At 37.7% G+C, this 19,928-nt stretch overlaps 2 protein-coding genes across 7 annotated transcripts; both read right to left on the minus strand.

The window, feature by feature from the left end:
* Positions 1 to 6,857: 6,857 nt before the first annotated feature.
* Positions 6,858 to 11,923, minus strand: LOC18422947 (rubisco accumulation factor 1.1, chloroplastic). Of its 2 annotated transcripts, none has more exons than XM_088872635.1 (2): positions 10,472 to 11,923; positions 6,858 to 7,870 (listed from the first exon to the last, which is right to left on the minus strand). In XM_088872635.1, exon 1 carries the CDS (start codon positions 11,770 to 11,772, stop codon positions 10,477 to 10,479), a length of 1,296 nt encoding a protein of 431 aa, XP_088728761.1. In that variant the 5' UTR covers positions 11,773 to 11,923; the 3' UTR covers positions 6,858 to 7,870; positions 10,472 to 10,476. The 2 variants fall into 2 exon arrangements, with proteins under 2 accessions (XP_088728761.1, XP_088728762.1); XM_088872636.1 differs by lacking the exon at positions 6,858 to 7,870 and adding an exon at positions 10,072 to 10,226 and having other exon boundaries at positions 10,472 to 11,772.
* LOC18422802 (uncharacterized) lies at positions 10,208 to 19,568 on the minus strand. 5 transcript variants are annotated; one of them, XM_088872639.1, is made up of 5 exons: positions 19,091 to 19,221; positions 14,127 to 14,203; positions 13,887 to 13,976; positions 13,635 to 13,733; positions 10,208 to 13,013 (listed from the first exon to the last, which is right to left on the minus strand). In XM_088872639.1, the coding sequence occupies exons 2-5, from the start codon at positions 14,139 to 14,141 to the stop codon at positions 12,912 to 12,914; spliced, it is 306 nt and encodes a 101-aa protein (XP_088728765.1). In that variant the 5' UTR covers positions 14,142 to 14,203; positions 19,091 to 19,221; the 3' UTR covers positions 10,208 to 12,911. The 5 variants fall into 5 exon arrangements, with proteins under 5 accessions (XP_088728765.1, XP_006827488.2, XP_088728764.1 ...); XM_006827425.4 differs by having other exon boundaries at positions 14,127 to 14,241; XM_088872638.1 differs by lacking the exon at positions 19,091 to 19,221 and adding an exon at positions 19,411 to 19,568 and having other exon boundaries at positions 12,579 to 13,013; positions 14,127 to 14,241.
* Positions 19,569 to 19,928: the final 360 nt, after the last annotated feature.

A 19,928-nucleotide genomic window follows, 5' to 3' on the forward strand; every position in this document is an offset into this window, starting at 1 on the left:
TTGTGCATTAAAAATGGGATAATCCATGAGTACATCATGCCTTATACTCTTGAACAAAATGGTGTAGCTGAGAGAACGAATATGACCTTATTGGAAATGGTAAGGAGTATGATGGGGAATGCAAACCTCTCATTGGAGTTTTGGGGAGAAGCCGTATTAATGGCATATTACATCCTTAACCGAACTCCTATAAAAGCTGTCACACTTACTCCTCACGAAATTTTCACAGGTCATACTCCATCCCTTGAACACCTGAAATTACACATCAAAATGGAACCAAATTATCCCACATCAAAATGGAACCAAATTACAACCCAAACCTATCAAATCCATTTTCATTGGTTACCCAGATCATAGTAAGTGGTATCGATTCTACAACCTTGAAATAGGTACGGTTATTGAAAGCCGCGATGCTCACTTCTTCGAGGAAGAGTTCCTCGAAGCAACTGTGAGTAGAAAAGAAGCCAACTTTTATGATGAGGCTAAAAACAAGGATGTAGTTCGAGATCCTGAACCTGAAACTTTTAAACCAACCCAACATGTTCCTGAACTCCTTAAAGAAAGTGAACATTTACCTGAACCAAGACGAAGTAACCGAGTCAGAAGACCACCTCTTTACCTAGAACATTTTGTTTACCTTAACGAACATTTTGATAAGGTTGGGGAAGATCCAGATTCAGAGCCTAGAACTCACCATGAAGCCTTGACTTGTCCTGAAAATGAATACTGGGTAGAAGCCATGAAAGATGAGAATGTTTCCATTAACCAAAACTATGTATGGGAATTAGTACCTCAACCTCAAAAACGTAAGGCCATTGGTTGTAAGTGAATTTTCAAGAAAAAGTTGAACTCTGAAGGGAAAATAGAAAAATACAAAGCTAGGTTGGTTGCAAAGGGTTTCACCCAGAAAGAAGAGGTAGATTATGAGGAAACGTTTTCCCCTGTTGCGAAATTTCCATCCATCCGAATCCTTATAGCTGTAACAACCCATTTTGACTTTGACGTTCATCAAATTGATGTCAAAACAGTCTTTCTAAATAGGGATTTAGAAGAAAAAATTTACATGACCCAACTTGAGGGATTTAAGGAGAAAAGGAAAGAGAACCTAGTATGCAAACTTAATAAATCCCTTTACGACCTGAAACAAGCATCGCGACAGTGGTATATAAAATTCCAAGAGACCCTTGCTCTTACAGGGTTCTCCACAAATAATGAGGATTATTGCATATATCGAAAGGTTAATGAGAGTGATGTGGTCTTTATATCATTATATGTGGATGATATGCTAATTGTTAGTAGCTCAATTGCCCTAGTCGTAGAGACGAAAAATTTCCTTGCACAACACTTCGATATGAATGATCTTGGATAAGCTTCATATGTGTTGGGCATCAAGATAATAAGAAACAATAAAGAGAAGACTATCCAATTTTCTCAAGCAACCTACTGTAAGAGGATTCTAGAAAAGTTTGATATGAGTATGTGTAAGCCCATTCTACCCCAATTGACAAAAAGACGAAGCTTAGTAATAATATGTGTCCTACCGAAGACATGGATATGAGCCATGGAAAGAGTGTCATACAGGAGCGCAGTTAGGTCCCTTATGTATGCCATAACAGGAACAAGGCCTCACTTATTCTTTGTCATGAGTCTGGTGAGCCGTTTCCAAAGTAATCTAGGAGAGGAGTATCGGAAAGCTGTAAAAAGAATTCTCAGATATTTAAAGGGAACCATGAACTATGCCCTCACATATAAAGGGGAAACTGAAATTGCAATAGAGGGATATTCAGATGTAAGCTATCTCGTGGATCCAGATGATGCGAAGTTTACATCTAGGTATGTGTTTATGCTTTGAAGGGGTGCGGTTTCTTGGAAGTCAAAGAAACAAGATATTGTGGCCTTGTGGGTGGGGGCCCACATGTGCCACAAAGGGGTGGCATGCCCCACCCCTTAGAGACTCTTTTGCTTTGTGTTCAAGTTTGTTAAATATAGTAACGTTGATTTGTGGTATGTGGTCAAATCTTGGAAGGAAAATATTAACCTTACCTTATTTGGTAGTATTTATTTACTTGATAATTATTAACATATCCTTATGGAATATGTGACATGGATCATGCAATTTTATAGAATTCATGATACTTATTTTACTTAAATATATTGATGGGAAAATGGTTTAAGAAAAGGGGGATAATGGTCCAAGCGCCTTCCATAATGTTGATGGCCCATCTATGGAATGGATGGCTCAGATCTCTCACCTCACAAATCATCTTAATCAACTGTCTAGATTCAATCGCATAAAAGAGGCAAACTTTGGGAAAACCCTAGGAAACCCTAAACCTAAATATACACTATAAATAGGGGTGCTCTCCCCCCAATCTCTACACACAACCTCTCTCTCACACACACACCTCTCTCTCTCCTAGAGGGGCATGCCCCACTCTCTCTCCTCCATATTTCTCTCTCTAATTTCCTCTCTCCAAAACCCTAAGGAGTACTTTCTCTCTCTCCTCTCTAGACCAAAGAATAAACTAAGGGTTGAAAAAATTAGAAGAAAGCGTCAATTAGTTGTAGGGATTAAGGTTTAGTAGAGATTTTAAGGTTGGTTACATAGTTTGACCAAAATCAACAATCCCGGTTCGAGATTTAAGCTAGACTACATATCCCGCATCATTGGATGTGGTGACTCGGTATGAGGTGCAAAAAGCCCAGTTGAGGTAATCTCTGACATCTTTTCTTTTATTTGTTTGCTCTTTTATTTTATATTCTCAAGCACAATATTAGGTTGTATGAAGGGCATCAAGTAGTTGAGATTTATATTATTGATGTGTTATTTATTTTTGGGATTTCTATTATTTGTAATAAGACCATCGGTAAGTGATCTTGTTGCCAAAATTATAAAAGGTGATTTTTTTTATTAAAAAAAAAAATATATATATATATATATATATATATATATATATATATATATATATATATATATATATATATATATATATATATTTCCCGGCAAATGATCACATAGGCCTTTCTTTCATCCAGTTGCATGAAAGTTGCACCTGATGAACCATTTTAATGGTTGTTTTTAAGGATTGAAGAGTTACAACTCTTCATCTACCTGGTGGTTTGAACAATCACATTGGCTGAAGATAAAAACTCTCTCTCTGTAAATAGAATCTTATTTCTTCCTTTTCGTATTAAAGATTTTTCTGCTATTAGAAAGTGTTTTGCTATCTTTCTCTAAAAAAGAGGTGTCTTTGTGCATTTGCATTGACAATATTGTTTATCTCTATCATCTGCTTCTTTGTATCTCGAGAACAAATGTGTCCGGAGAACTTAGATGCACACCAAATCCATATCAATGAAAGGCAAATATTGTCTTGTAATAACAATGTATTCATGCTTAAAAATAAAGGAATTGTAGTTCTTATTTGTTTGCATAACGAAAGCTTTATATTATTGCCCATTCCGCCGAACATTTCGAACAGTTACTATAATAGGATATTCCCCATGATCTACATCAAACAAAAGAGAGAATGATTATATACCCATGGAAAGAACTCCATTCCATAATCATCAAACCAGGCCTTCTAAGTGTATGGCATTATAAAGCCATCTTTAACTTACGTGCAAGTGTAAAATTTTCTTTTACTTACAATTGCAAAATTGGATGATTCTAACCAAGGAGCAGCTACTAAAATAGTATCTATAGTATCTCGTGTTAATTTCTTATTCCCTAAAGTATTAAATTTTATATCCCTCCAAGGAGTTCCAAATTGTGTTTTTTTTTTTTTTTGTAAGTGTAGGAGTTCCAAATTGTGTTTCCTCTTTTAAGGAGTTCCAAGCAGCATCAAGGGATTACAGGGGACTAAAATTGAGGATAGAGGAACACATAATTTGAAACTTAGGTCTCAAATGCACAAGAAAATGAAAAGACTGAGATTTGTTCCTTGATTTCAAGACAATTTTGCAGTGAACAGTGTCAGAAAAAAAAAGAAGATTTCAAGACAATTTCTGTAGCAAATCTGGGCTTAGGAGCTCCATCAAATCTCATTCCAAATCTAGGAAAGCGCATTGTAAAAGTTTTACACAATCTTTGTTCGTTGATGCTTAAATGGGTTGGGTGCCCCAACCCTGGCCTAAGCCACAAAATGTGGCTTAAGGGCGAGGCTATCACGACACGAGGGAGCGGTGGGCTGGGCCTAGGGCAGTGTCAGTCTGGTTCGGCTCAGCCCGACCTTTTTCTTTTTTGTTTTTTATTTACTATTTTATTTTTCTTTAATTTTGTTTGGTCCGGACCAACTCAGGACGGCCCTGATAGGCCCAATATGAGGGCCTCTTTGGCCCGGTCAAGTCCGGGCCCAGCATGGGCCTAGGCCGACTCTAAGGATACTAGGACCGAGTAATGGTGATGGCCTGGCCCAGCCTGGTCCTTTGCCATCCTAGTAAGCATTCATCATTTTATTTTCAAAATGATATAGGTGTGCATTGGACTAAGTTTTTATTTAGCTCCATTGCTCTTGAGATACGTGTTACTTCTTTGCCACTACATTTTTAAGGCATTTGAGTATTGAACTCGTTCCCTCCACAAGGAGTTTCGACAAGGTCGGTAATCCATCAAGGGATGGTAATTGCCACTAGAGCCAAACTTTGACGTCGCCAAATAGTGGAATGTCAGGCGAAAGTTGAACATGATTATTGTAAGATCGGCTTTCCACAAACGCACACAAGAGCAATACATCAAATCAGCGTTCAAAAAGGCCGCCGATTTTTCAAGAATCGGCTGACTAACTGGGAGTTTGTCACCGGCCGATCCTGAGTTTGTCCGATTTCATAGGTTATATGTATCAGGCAATTTTTATACAATGCATTAATCGGCCGATTTATTGTACAAATCGGTAAATTTGTGTCCTAACTGGTGATTTGTTGTAAAACTCGGTATATTTATGCGCTGTTACAGTGTAAGTGTTTTGCATGCCTCTACTATCTTTTCTCTGCAAGATTTTATTATCTTTTTTCAATATTTTGGATTGTATTATTGGCTTTTTTTTTCTTCCGATATTGGGAAGAGACAGTTAGGAGAGTCTTCATCATGTAGATGGAGATTTTTGTGTCATAGAGGATCTATAAGACCCCCAAACTCTTGCACCAACAACAGACCAGACTCTCTCTTTCCTCCAACAGTAAATCTCTCTCTACCTCTCTCTCTCTCTCTTGGACCAGACTCTCTCTTTCCTCCACACAGTAAACTCTCTCCACCTCTCTCTCTTTTCCAGGACAGGGGCTTGCCCCGACCTCTCTCTCTCTCTCTGTGTAGTGGGGTAGGGGCCTGCCCCAACCCCTCTCTCACTCTCTCACACTATTGGGGCAGGTATCTGCCCCAACATCTCTCACTCTCAAGCCTGACCTTCATGCTCAAGTGCAGTCTTTGATAAAGGTAAATCTTCATAAATGCGTGTCGATATTAATACAAAAAATTATTATACTTTGACGTACTAACTTTTTTGGTATGCATATCTTGATATGTGTAGCTTAACATGTACATGGATCATGAAGGTGATTCGCATTTAACAATGTGATAAGGGCGATTGGATGATTGCCTGCGGGAGTAGTTTTAGAACTACATAAGTATCACTATTTTAAGATTTCAAGTTACTTTATAAAGTATTATAACTTGTTTGCTATTAAATATTTTTCCATTTTTTTGTATCAGATAATTGGTGGCTTATGCATAGTATTCGAACGCCGTAACTTCAAAAGCTTGCCATTCGAATTTTGAGTAAAACATGTTCTGCCTTAGGTTGTGAGAGAAATTGGAGCACATTTCAGTGGATATGTGCTCCCAAGTGGAACAAGTTGAATACTCAAAGACTACACAACATTGTCTATGTCCACTATAACCTCAAACTGAGGTTGCACCAGATAGAGAGATCTCCCTCAGACTATTCCCTGATCAACTTGGAGTATAGGTTTATACAGACCTTGCTGATGAGTGGGTATCACCGAAGTTACCAATACTAAATCAAGAGTCCTTAGAAGAATCAATTGCGGACATGAATGATAACGATTACATTCCGGCAACCAACGAGGGAACATGGTGGAAGCCGCGGAAGTCATGGAGGAAGACGATGATGACTTCAATGAGAGCATCGATGAGGACGACGACAATGATGATAGGGAAATGCAAGATGATTGGCTTGAGCCAACAGTCATAGAGTGTGAGGTGTCGCAAGGTACTAGGACCTCAATTTTGGAAAAAGAGGGACTTAGGTTAGTTCATGAAGAAGTCGAGAGAGCCAGGCATAGCAACTACACCTCTAGACAAAGACGCACAGGTCGCAGGTGTCATAGGCTCATTAGTCAGGATGATTACAACGACGATGAGGGGCAAATCACAAGCCAAGGGGGTGAGAATCATGAACAATGTCAAAGTCTAGGTGACTATGGCCTAAGAACTTCACAATGTAGTATTCTTATTTGGCAAGACGGTATTGTTGCTGTCCTATAGACTCCACCAGGCTTCACGGCGATTTTTCCTCAGTCAACCCTGATAGCGAAACTCAAAAAAATCTCGAAACCCATGGTCGATCTTACTACTTTTGAGCAATGTTTTATACTACTGTGCAATATGTAATCTCTTTCAATTACTAGTTCACTAAAAAGTATTGCTTCAAGTGCCTAAAAATCTTTTCTGAAACCCAATTGTGCCTATCATATTTTTTATTTTTTTTGCTTGTTTTATGTAACAATATAAAAAAATAATACATGTAAATTTTGAACACTTTTTACAATTTTTTATAGTTCTTTTGAGAGTTTTTACCCCCATTTCATTTTTCAATATAAACTCATCACTAATCAGCCAATTAAATCGGAGTCAATCCGACAAATCAAGGCCACGACCGACTAGTCGGCCTAGCTCATTCTATTGAACACTTGATCAAACAATCACACAAGGTACACAAGTTATAGACAAATGCTCTTAGGCCACCATCTGGTGTGGCAGCTGCACCAATCCATTCCTCCACCTTCATTGATTTCTCATGTTTCTCATTAAAGCAATCTTTTAAGTCTAGTCAATCCAATCCATAAGTCATAACAGCCACACATGTCAATTAAAACATGCATAGGTATTACATAACTCATTATTCATACTTAGAGTTGGCAATGGGTCTGACAGTCCAGCCCTAAAATACTAGGACCTCCGACACAAAATGTGGCCTGTCCAAGGCCATGCTCCCCTGGCCTGGCCCAATATTTTCCTTTTTGTTTTTTTGTTTTTCTTTGTATTTTCTTAGGCCTGACCCAAACCAGGCCAAGTCTCCTTTGACCCAATCTACAACAAGCCCGGCCGGGCTGGCCACATAGGGACTCAAATTGGGGCCTGGCCAAGCTGGCTCGGTTCGTTGCCAGCCCTATCGCTACTTATTGTGCACACACCCACTCTTACATGGCCTATGGTCGTTACAGAAACCACGCTCAAGGCGGTTACGTATTTGGAATTGAAATTTCCACACCATCAGGGTCAAGACACCTACCCCGCCAAGTGTATGGTAGCTGCCTCTCACACAAGGTCCATGCCCATATCCCATTAGGTCCGACAACCCATGGTCTGATGAGCAAAGGCTCAACTTGTTGGTCTCTGTGGTCCACAGGATCCCACCAACTTAGCCTATATGTTTACAACACTTGCTCAAGGCCTTACACTAAGGATCTTTAGCTGCTGGCCACATGTGCACGCACTACCGTACGGTACACTGCATCAGCCTCGCCTCTTGCCATGTCAAGGTTGAATGTATATCATCACCTTCGTGTAAGTTTATCGGTATTAAGAACGGACCCATTACGAGAGACCAAATCCAACCAAAGTAGCACAAGCCTGTATAGGAAGGAGCCTTTTGTTAGTTGTTTTGACGGTAATGGGTTCCACATAGACCCAATTAGCCTGCACGCATGAGACTAAGGTGTCTAACAGCAAGGGACTACAGAGGAGGGTCCTGGATTACATACTCTCAAACAAAGGTCGCAAATGCATAAATTTGTCCTTTGATTGTAGAACATTTTGGGTTGTAACTGCTGGGATTAAGAGTTCGTCTCATTCCAAATCAAGGGAAATGCACTCTAATATTGTTTGAATAATTTATTAGTTTTTTCTCTGATATCAATTTTCAGCTCATTCGACTGTCCAACACCCCAAAATACAAACATTTATTTATTTTAGAAATTCCACCCAAAAACACAACATAAACAATCAACTTCATTCTAACCACAAATTTAGTTTACAATCTCATTTTTGTTATTCAATCATAAGGCTTTCAATGCACTTAACATCCCCGGAGAATTTACCAATATTTATGAAGTTGTTATACCCTTTATTGGTCATTAATACCACGCAAACTTCATTAAGTATTTCTCCCATGCATGGAGATTCTTTCCTCAAGGAAAGGATAAAGATGTAATCTCAGTTAACATACTGCGTACAATCATGTAGGACTGGGAAAAGTTTACATATAATAAGGTTGCAACTTATAATATAGAAATAAAGTGCACCTCAAAAATCTAGTAAAAAATAGTGTTATTAAGTTGGAAAACTTCCTACTTGATCGTTTTGATCTTGAGATTTATGGATATAAAGAAAAAAAAAAAAAAAAATTTTCAAATCCTACAAATAGTGCATAACAAATTATCTAGAACATCTATTTTCAAGTGTTTATGGATCGACTCAATCTATACTATTTTTTAAATTTTAAAATTTCATAATTAGGATAAAACAGAATTAAGGCTCTTGGCACTAGAATATTTTCCAAAAATATTTAGAGGTACACCTTACTTGTATATACAAACCTCATCCTATAGGATTAGTCCCGGTATGAATCTAATCATGACTTGGGACAGATTACCCAATGTAAAAACCCATGAAAACATTTCCAAATAAACCCTAAATATAGATTTCTTGAACTCAACAAGCGCAGTCCTGGTAATGATGAGGCAATCTACTAAATTTTCTAACAAAATCCTTTACATTCTCTCTTTCTCAAAATAATAATAAAAAAAAAGTGTCAGTTTTTAACCTTTTCTTTTGAATTATTTTTGTGATCTTCTCCATTAGAAATATGCCAAATTTGGAATGAAATAAATCTCTGTAAAGAAAAGTTCATATAAAGTTACAACTTTATACTATAGAAATAAGGTGCACCTCATAAAAGAGTGTTCTAAAGTTGGAAAACCTCTCAATTAATCATCTTGACTCGAGTTTTATGAATATAAAGAAAAAAAAAAACAATCTTAAAAATAGTGTATCTTGTAACTAATTATTTAGACCGTCCATCTTCAAAATTCTCAAATGTTTATAAATATGCTTAACATGCACTGATTTTGAAATTTCAAATTACATAATTAGAGTTAAATATGGATTTTCAAGCTATTCTTTCGACTCCATAACACTATTTTCCAACAAGATTTAGAGGTGCACCTTACTAGTACAAGGTAAGCACCTTATAAAAACCTCTCATCCTATAAGACTAGTCCTACCATTAATCGGACAGATTACCCAGTGAAAAAGCCCATGAAAATAATTCCAAATAAAAGCTAAAAAATATATTTTTTGGACTCAACAAGCGCAATTTGGTGATGATGAAGCAATCTACTATATTTTCTCATAAAATCCCTTGCATTCTCTCTTTTCAAAAAAAAAAAGAAAAAAGGGTGGGTTTCTAACCTTTTCCTTTGAAATTCTTTTCTTAATCTTTTTCACTTGAAATATCTAAATTTGGGATGAAGTGAATGTCTATGAGGCCCACAAAACTCCGGATTATTTTTTTTTTGTTCGTTTTGAAAGGTAGGAATCAAACCTAAGACGGACTTTTTTTTGTTTTTGTTTCCTTTTTGAATAGTTTAATGGTAGGAATCAGACCTGAGATGTGCAGCTTTGCTTAAGCCCAATGCCTATTCCTTATGTTCAAGCACCATTAACCACTTAAACCCAATGCCTATTCCTTATGCTCCGGACACATACTACATATTCCCATCAATTATCACACACAAAACAAAGGTCGTTCATGGAAGAAGGAAGACAAACTCTAGCAGCAATTGCTCTTCAAGCAGAAATTGTAATGAAATTCAAAATCCAATCTCTCTATTTCTAAGCATTCCCTCAATAGCATTTGCGTTAAAAAATCACCAAAAATCCCATAAGAAAGACTCACCAAAATCCAAATCTCATAATCTTCTTCCCCCTGCAAATATTTTTATTTTCACTAATAATTATCCCAAAGGTCATTATAAACTTAGAAATTAAGAACTCCCCATCACACTCTCTCTCTAGATTTTTGCCAAAAGAATCCCCAACATTCTCTCTCTCTCCCTCTCAAACTTCTATGCTTATAGGATGAAAATTTGAAAAAACATTCTCCCTCTCTCACTCTCTCTTTCTAAAACTTTTATGGTTATAGGATGAAAATCTGAAAAAATAAATCAGTACCTTAATTACTCCCAATCTTCATCCTGCAATTGGTTTTCTACATTCTCCTTAGGAGGCCTCACCACCATCACTACACTCCCCAAAATTCTCACATTTCCCCCTCTCTCACTCACCACTGAACCCCTCTCAACCACCACCCCTCCCTCCTCTCTCTCCACCATATAAAGCCCATCTTCACCCTCTACCTCTCTCATCTCTCTGTCCACAATCACCAGCACAGGCTCCTCCTTGTACCACCTCTTCACCTTCCACGGCAATGCTCGCGCATCAATAAATGCCACCGCCACCACCCTTGCACTTGCCGCTGCCACTGGCTCCCAACCCGGCAGTGCCACCCACCGGTTCCACCCCACGTCTGCCCTCACCACCCCAAACTCCCCCTTCTCCTCTCTCCAAGCCGGAGCAGTTTCAACTTCCTTAACCAGAGCCTCACAAACGGGCATCAAAGCGATCGATTCTGCCTCTGCAACCTCTCCCGTCCTCATCCTAACGACCGGAACCCTAATAGTGGTTTCCTTCTGCTCATCTTCTGTAGGCGAGCTTGTGATGGTTTCGTCAATTCTTTTGCGAGCCTCTTCGGTCTCAGCGAGTGTCAGCGCGCGTTCAAGGAGGGCTGAGCGCTCACTGTCAATGCGCACCTCAGCGCTCTGCCGGAAGAGGGAGAACGCCAGGCAGTCCCCAGGGGAGGATGTAAACCCGGCACGCACAGACGCTGGCCGCCTCTCAAAGTCCTTTATCGCCCTTGCAAGCTCTCTTGCGCCATCGATTTCTAGATTATTAACCATCGCATATTTGGCAGCAGCAACACGTTGAGTGTTGGAGAGGAGGCGAAGCTCATAAAGTAAAGGAGCTGATGAAGGGGAATCGAAAAACACAAGGGTCTCGGGATCTAGGGCATTCTCGATTGAGGATCGAACTTGAGATGAAACAAGTAACTGATTTTGCTCGACGCCAGTGATGCCAGTGGATTCTTCGAGGGAGGAGGGACTGAAACCTTGGCGGTAGAGAGAGGAAATGAGAGGGGCATACTCGAACCAGCGGCCGAGGCGGTCGCGGAGGATTGAGAGCTGGGATTCGAGGTCGAGGGTTTTGTAGTGGGAGGGGAGGGGAGAGGGGGGAGGGCGGAAGGGTTGGTAAACTTCGGAGGGATTGGGGGAGAAGGAGGGGGGTGGGGGTCTGGGGTTAGAGAGAGAGAGGAAGAGGGGTGGGCGATGGGGTAGAGAGAGAAACTGGTATTTTCTCTGCAGTGTTGAAGGGGGGAAGGAGAAGAGATGTTTGGGAAGGGAGGTAAGGGATACCATAATTCTAGAGAGAGAGATGAAAGACGAATTAGGTACGGTAGAAGAGCAGAGGATCCTTCCTTGCTCTAGAGAGAGAGAGAGAGAGGGTTCCTAAGTAACAGTCCGAAGGAAACAGACGCAGAAGAATCTTATCTTGTAACGAAAATTATCAGAATACCCTTTCCAAGAAAGGGGGAATTTATCAAACCATCCTAAACGTTAATTTAACATTTCAAAGCTTGATTTGATAGAATTTACAACCCAGGATAACGTGTTATTTGGTTGGTTACTTTGAATTCTATAAGGATTATTTGAAATTAGATAAAGAAATATTTTTGAGATTTTAAATACTTCAACTATTAGATTTGATTTGATAAATTTCTAAGAATGGATACTAAATTAGAGATGGATTTCTTTTCGTTTGAGGTCATGGTGGTAGCACCACCACCTGAGCCTCGGCTACCAGTCTAGAGGTACCATTCCTAATGATTTCATTCCCATTGACGACACATTTGAAAACCACTAACTATTTTTAAAATTGGTAGGGCCAATGCACGGTATAAAAATCAATTGAAATTCCAATAATTTCCCCCATTTTGGTACTAAAAGAAGGCATATTGTAAAAATCCAATAATTTCCCCCACTTTGGGACGAAAAGAAAGCATAAACGCATATTGGAAAAATGCTACAAATTTGAAGAGAAACAGATGCATAAATATCTTGCCGTGCATTTCTTTATGCAATGGAAACAAAAAAATCAAATACAAACATTTCTTCATGCAATGGAAAAAGCAAATAAAATACAAAATTAAGGCGAAATTGCACACTTCAGCGAAAACAAAATACATATTCTTGTAGACTTGGGCTAATCCAGCCAATAAACAGATAGCAATACTGCCGAAACAAATATGGCTAATAATTGTTCTCCAACAAAATTTTCTTAAAACAACAAATTTAAAAGAGGAAAGAAACAAAGAAATTCTGCATCAACCGGTCCAAGAAGCAAGTACGTGAGAGCTACCATTACAAAATCTACCCGCAAATTCAGGTAGGAGATATATATAGAGGCTTAGGCGTATAAGACCTAGTTGATTCGACTATGGAATGGTGATCTAAGTGCTTCATGTAAACCAAATGTTCATAAAAGTAAGTATATCCATCTAGGTAGTCTTTGCCTTGGGTGACTTCTTCTTGGAAACTTTCTTTGGAAACGAGTTCTTCATGCCAATGAAGAAAAGCAATGCTCCAAACAGTGCCAAACTCTAGAACACCAATAGTAGAATGTCAGTAATCAAATAAATCTCCCTTCCTCACTCTCACTCTCCCTCTCTCTCTCTCTCTCTCTCTCACTCATATCACACATGTAAACGCAAATACACATGCATGTCTATGTATACAAGCATCTTATTGAGCCAGTCAACAACAAAATTGTCAAGCTCATTGACAATGCAGATTCGTTGGGGAAACAAATCAGGAGGAGGAAAAAAAGGGACAACCCTGCAACCTTGTCACTGATGTTTGAATACAAGGAAGAGGTTCAGATCGATTACTTTTGATCTTCCCAACGTTTAAGAGCAGAAGAGGTCCAGATAGATTAAAATGTATTGTCCAGAATTATACTTAAGACTACATCACGTATACCCTCCTTAAAAGCAAGGCCTCTCTCTCAAAGATAACCATAAACTTATATCAAATTCTCAATTAGTAACTCTTCATCAGTTTTTAATAATTAGTCCATGCATCCTCAAAAAATTTTAAAGGGACCCAGCCAAAGTAGAATACAATTGGAAAAAATGGATTGTTTTAGCATTAATCCAGAAAAGCTCAGGGAAGTTCCTTACTTAATTTAAGAAAGAAGCATTTCAAGGAAACAAGATGTTTACCTGAAGAAACTGGTGGAACAATAAAACATACTCAGGCTTCTCCATGTCATAGCTGTAAAAGTCACAGAGAATAGGAGCTGAAAATGCCAGGTCTAGAAGCTGCATAAGTAAACCAACATAGGCATTTAGAACAAATGTAGAACTATCAATATGGAGCACCAACCGAAATCAGTGTCTTATACGCAGCATATAAAGACTCTAACCAGGGATTTTAATATCAATAATAAAGTAAGGAGAGTGAAGAGTCACAACCAAAAGATAGGCTCCAAGAGAGCTTCCAAGTATGAAGAATATGCTTCCTATTCCCTTCAGGGCAATGTCTGCAGCAATTATATGCCTCATCTGCAGATGATCTCCGAAATAAAAAAGGTAAGTGAGAACAGAGGACCATATTTAGAACTCTCTTAAGAGAGCCTGAAGGAGCGACAAATGGAACAAGGAGCGAGAAGAATGTGTGAACGAGAGAGAGAGAGAGAGCGAGAGAGTTTGGACCTCAATTTCAGGCATGTTTACCCCAAGCTTAGCTGAAACATGACTTCTGAAAAGAAGAAACTTGGATTCAAAGGCATCTGCAAAGACCCCATCATCAACAACAAGTTCATCCAACCTGAATATGCACATAGAACATTTTTAGAAATCAGGTAACAAACAATATTTCTGGAATTGAATAAGATGAGAATGTTTTCAGATGACAGCTATAGTGTGAGTGTGAATTGGAAACAAGATACCTAGGGCAAAAAATGGAGGGAATCATAGTTCAAAAAATTAGGTTATGTGAAAATAATGAATGTCATCAAGGTAGAACCCTGTGTGTTAATGGTCGAGGGGATGGAATATAATACCCATTTTAAGAAAATAACAAACTTTTATTTTGAATATTAGATATTACATAATAGGAGTAGAGATGAGAAAGTAGTTAAGATTGACGACCAAGAAATACCAAAAAATGCACTTTCACTATCTTGGGTCAATAATCCAGGAAAATTGAGAGATTGAGGAAGTTGTCGCACATAGAATTAGAGCTGGGTGGCGAAGTGGAGATGTGCAACTGAAGCTTTATGCGATCGCCGCATACCAATGTAGTTGAAGGGTAAGTTCTATAGGACAACAGTGAGACCAGCTTTGCTTTTTGGGACAGAATGTTGGGCAGTCAAAAAACAACATACCCATAGAATGAGTGTAGCTGAGATGAGGATGTTGAGATGGATGAATGGCAAGACAAGAAGGGATAGAATTCGGAATGATACATTCAAGAGAATTTAGGAGTGACACTAATAAGCAATAAGATGAGAGAAAGTAGAAATTGGTGGGTTGGCCATGTGCTGCGTATACCCAGTACAACACCTATTAGAATATGCTAGTTAATTCAAATGGAAGGCTCAAAAAGGATAAGGGGTAGGCCCAAAGGGATATGGTTACACAATGAGAAAAGATATAGGGACTTATGGCCTCACTGATGGTATGATCCTTAATAGAGCAGAATGGTGGATCAAGATTCGTATAACCGACCCAGATTAGTTGAGAAAAGGCTCTGACAATGATGATGATTGGATATTACATAACAGTACAAACGACTGTGGTAATAATTTATGTTTCTTTGCATATAATGGCATTTTCATTTCATACCAAAATATTTAAAAAACAGTGAACTCAGTTATTTCCATCACTATTCTTTATTTCCTTTTCTACAAATTTCCCTTTTTCCTGTATTTTCTGTTACAATGGACCAGTATGTTTTGTAACAGAAACAAAACCTACCCTTCGTGACCAGAATTTTATTTCTTGCATGGCAGCATTCATGCAAAGGTTCTCAAAAGCATTTTTTGTTAACTGCCATTGGCTGTCATAACAACAGAGTTCCTCTATATGGCTCTAATAGTGAAATAATAGACTCTCACAACAGTAATGGACAAAGCCGTTATATAAGGCATAGTATGATTTTTTTTAAAACTTGATTGCTGCAAACCAATATGAAACTCACAAATCAATTGTCGTCTAGACAGCCTAGGAAGAAGCCCACAAGTTATGAGGCAGAATGTTTTGTAAAGCACAATTCACAATGTTCAAAATGCTTCCTTACAAAGGCATTCCCTTTCCAATTTTCAACAGATAACTTAGATCTATTGAAATGTTGAGAAGTGGACAGAGACTAAGAGAGAGGGACTGACTCTCCAATGGACCATGCTTTTTCTGGAAACTTAAAGAACATAAGGTAAAATCAAATGACTAATCAAATTCTTTACAAAATAAGTTTCTGTAGTTTGAGTAGCATAAGCCATTTAAGCCAAGTGATTGACTTGTTTGACTTTTGTTTTTTTTTGGGGGGGGTTGAATGTCACTGGAATAAAAATGGCCCAGTGCACTTCAAAGTTGATACTGTAGGAGATGCCAATTTGTTCATGTCAGTGTTAAAGAAATTGGGGACTCGGCTCAGACTCGCCCAAGTCAGCTAGGGTAAGGACCCTAGGGGGTGAGGAGGCAAACCTTGGGACCGGCGCCAATTCTTTTATAGAACCTTATTTTCTTTGTTTGAAAATCACCAGTCCAAAATTGGGACTCACCTGAGTCGAACCAGGTGACTCGGTCTCAGGACCCTAGGGAGTCTGAGCCAGAGTCCATGTTTTAAACACTACTTCATGTAAACCTATAAGGTTATGCAATGTACATAACACATCAAAAGTGAAGTTCCTCAAAATCTGTGAAGCTTTTATCTCCCAAAACACCTTAATAATATGCTTAATAGAAACAATTAACAATTACATGGTCATAAAACAGCATGAAGAGAAGGCTCAACACAAGCTGAAAGAAAGGAAGACAACAAACCCATCAATCAAAATCTTTCAGGTTTTAAGGTTTCCACTCCAATAGATAATGCTAGGTATGTTAAAGGCACAAGATATCCCACCAGCTACAAGAAGCTGACTAGGCTGTAGGCACCTTTGTCTAAATTGTTGGTACTAAAACCCTAATTATTTGGAAGAGTTATCTTCATTAAAGAATCACATATTTTCCACATTATCCAAAGTTTTGTCATTAAAGTATTAGCATAGAACATCTATTATTTCATGAAATCATAATGTAACTCTCAAGGTCCAAATACAAGTGTAGTACTTCCAAAATCTATAGTACGATGGTTTGAGTAGATACATAGAAACTATGACATTTCCAATAGCTCACGGGATACAAACATGATAAAAATAATCTAACCAGGGTTGATAAAGAAAATGTAGTTTGTTGGACTCACTTTTCTAGTAATGAGGTACCAAACAGATATTCCACCGAAGTAATTAATAATTTAATACCTCCATGTTATATATAAATATCTTTATTAAAAACATTCAAAGCATTATCATCTAATGTTTCTCAAGATATGATCTATCGGAAGAATACATTGATATATGAACCAAACATAGAAAAACCAAAGTTCGACAAACTAAAGCTCAAGTATAATCTAACAAGGGTTGATAAAGAAAATGTAGTTTGTGGAACTCACTTTTCTACATAATGAGGTACCAAACAGATATTACACCGAAATAATTAATAATTTAATACCTCCATATTATATATAAATATCTTTATTAAAAACATTCAAAGCATTATCATCTAATGTTTCTCAGGATATGATCTATCGGAAGAATACATTAATATATGAACCGAACATAGAAAACTAAAGTTGGACAAACTAAAGCTCAAGTACAGGATTTCCAAATGAAAAGAAGCAAAAGCAACAGACCCATAGAATTATTTTGATTTTGGATATCTATAATGAATCACTTCCTACCACTGAACTACCCAAAATAAACGATGCCTACAGTGATGGATATGTTTTGATTTTGGATGTCTATAATGAATCACTTCCTACCACTGAACTACCCAAAATAAACGATGCCTACAGTGATGGATATGTTTTGATTTTGGATGTCTATAATGAATCACTTCCTACCACTAAACTACCCAAAATAAACGATGCCTACAGTGATGGATATGTTCACACAAGACAATAAGCATAATGTAGGTAAATGGCACGGAACTGGGCTTGGGTTTGACTGTTTAGTTGCTGATGATTGAAACACTATGTCCCAAGTTCAATTCCTACTGCTGAACTACCAGAAAAAGAATATAAGTAAATGGCATGATCATACCCATATATCGAAGAGATAACACAACGTATCTCAAGAACAAATTGAGTAAACAGGAAACAAGTAACAATCAAAACTCAAGAATATTATGATACCTTTGTTTTTAAGGTGAAACCTAATTGTGTTCAAAGAATTCTAGAAGTGCATTGAATTTAAATTTCTTCTATTGTTGTGAATTTTGACAAGACAACTCGAACAAAAATAATACATGACACTAGAAAGCATAATCAATGCAATCAAAGGTCTTACACGTCCATGCATCCCAAAGAATATCCTCCTCAAAATATTCAAAATTTCAAATACAGTATCACCAATATCGATACGCATCATTGAAATATATTTAAATTCACATATAGAAGCCTTTATAGACAGGGTTCCAACTCTTGTTCTCTCTCCCCCGGCCCCCCACAATCCCTCTCTTACCAATTAATTTGGGTGTAATCTTCAATCAGAAACAAACAGAACATCTACAGAAATGATGAAATCTTAATGATAGAATCATTAATTAGAGACCATAAAGCATTTGGTAGCTGAAAGCAACGCAAAATATGATCTTAGATGAAAGGGAACTCACCAAGGACCCAAGACTAAGCAACTCAGAGATGAACTAGGTGATCTCATTCTCCTCTTGGTTTCGCAACATTCAGTAAGTAACAATAATTTATGCTTAAAATAAATTATTAGGGAAATGTAAACAGAGTCATAGTCCAAGGAAAGGGAAACAGACAAAAAAAACCCATGGTTCTTAAAATAAAGCATAAAAAAAGGGCTAAATCCAATTGTCAAAATAAGAAACAAGGACCAACACTATGAAAAAATCCAATTTGATTTCCAACAAACACTCCTTTGGGTCCACAATCAAGCCAATTTCATCAGGCTCAAGTGAAAATCCTCACTCCTATGCCATTTCACATAAGAAGAAAACCAAAAAATAGACAAACAGGTAGAAACCCAAAGTAAGGAAGGGAATGTAAACACGATCCAGTAATGAAGCTTACAAATTTCATGGTCTTAAAGGAAGGGCCAAACCCAATTATTAAACTATGAAGACATGCATCCTAATTCAATAACAGACCAGCATTCATGGAGACACGACATTTGCATGGATAAACATGCCATAGGGGAGAAAAATGAAGAACCACAATCTAAAATCGAGAGAAAACAATCAGAGAAAACTAAAATTGCAGCACCATTGCCACTTCACATAAGGAAGAGAAATAAAACATACAAAAACTGGTAAAAAGAATTTGAAATTCAGGATCCACAAGTCGTAACACAAAATGGAGGAAAATGGGGGACAAGAAATTGAGAACTCACATGCGCCATGCCGAGAAGATGAAAAGACATGAGAAAAACAATCTTCCCACAAAGGAAAGAAAACCCATCAAACCCCTCTGCTTAAAAATGGGAAGCCAATGACAATGAGAGAAAGGGAGAGGTCTTCACACTATATCTCCCTTCACTATGCAAAGAAGAACGCCCCATTCGTTGTTTGGAGGTGTGTTTTTACCCAACAAAACAAGGAGAAATCCCTAACAAACCAATTTTTCTTTCTAACAAACCAATTTTTTATGCCTTTTCAGCCAATTAAAATGTAAAATTTTCTCTCATCGAATGGAAAAAATGTAGAGTTTCACCTTGCATTATGCTTTCAGGTCCTCGTTTTGAGGTGGGATAAAGAAATGCAAATTTCAGGGTTTTATATGAATTCGTGTAGCATGTTCTTGCATAAGCATACTGCATATTTACTCTCTTAGGTTAAAGAGCTACTTTTGAGAAAGAAAAAAATTTGTTTAAGGGATTGTATACGAGGAGACAATTTACTACAAAGAGGTCAAAATTGTTATTAGCTATTAGATGTCAAATTTGATGGTTTAGACGTATTATAAAATTCAATAAATTTTTTAAACTTTGAGTCCAATCAATGGCATACTCACAGCCACCTGATTTGTAATATAACGGACAAGAGTGATAGTGTCCTCCTTTTATTAAAAGTAAATGGTCACATTTATATACTTTCCATTTTTGTAATATAAAATTTTGGTTCCTCTTAAGCATCAATAGATTATAATTTTTAGGGGAAAAAAAGACTTCATTGATTTCCTTGACACTAAGATATGATATTAGTTTTTTCCTACACTTGCATAGTAGGTTT

Source organism: Amborella trichopoda, chromosome 7 (assembly GCF_054954075.1).
Source record: "Amborella trichopoda isolate Santa Cruz 75 chromosome 7, AtrichopodaSantaCruz75HAP2 v2.0, whole genome shotgun sequence".
In the NCBI taxonomy this organism is placed as follows: domain Eukaryota; kingdom Viridiplantae; phylum Streptophyta; class Magnoliopsida; order Amborellales; family Amborellaceae; genus Amborella; species Amborella trichopoda.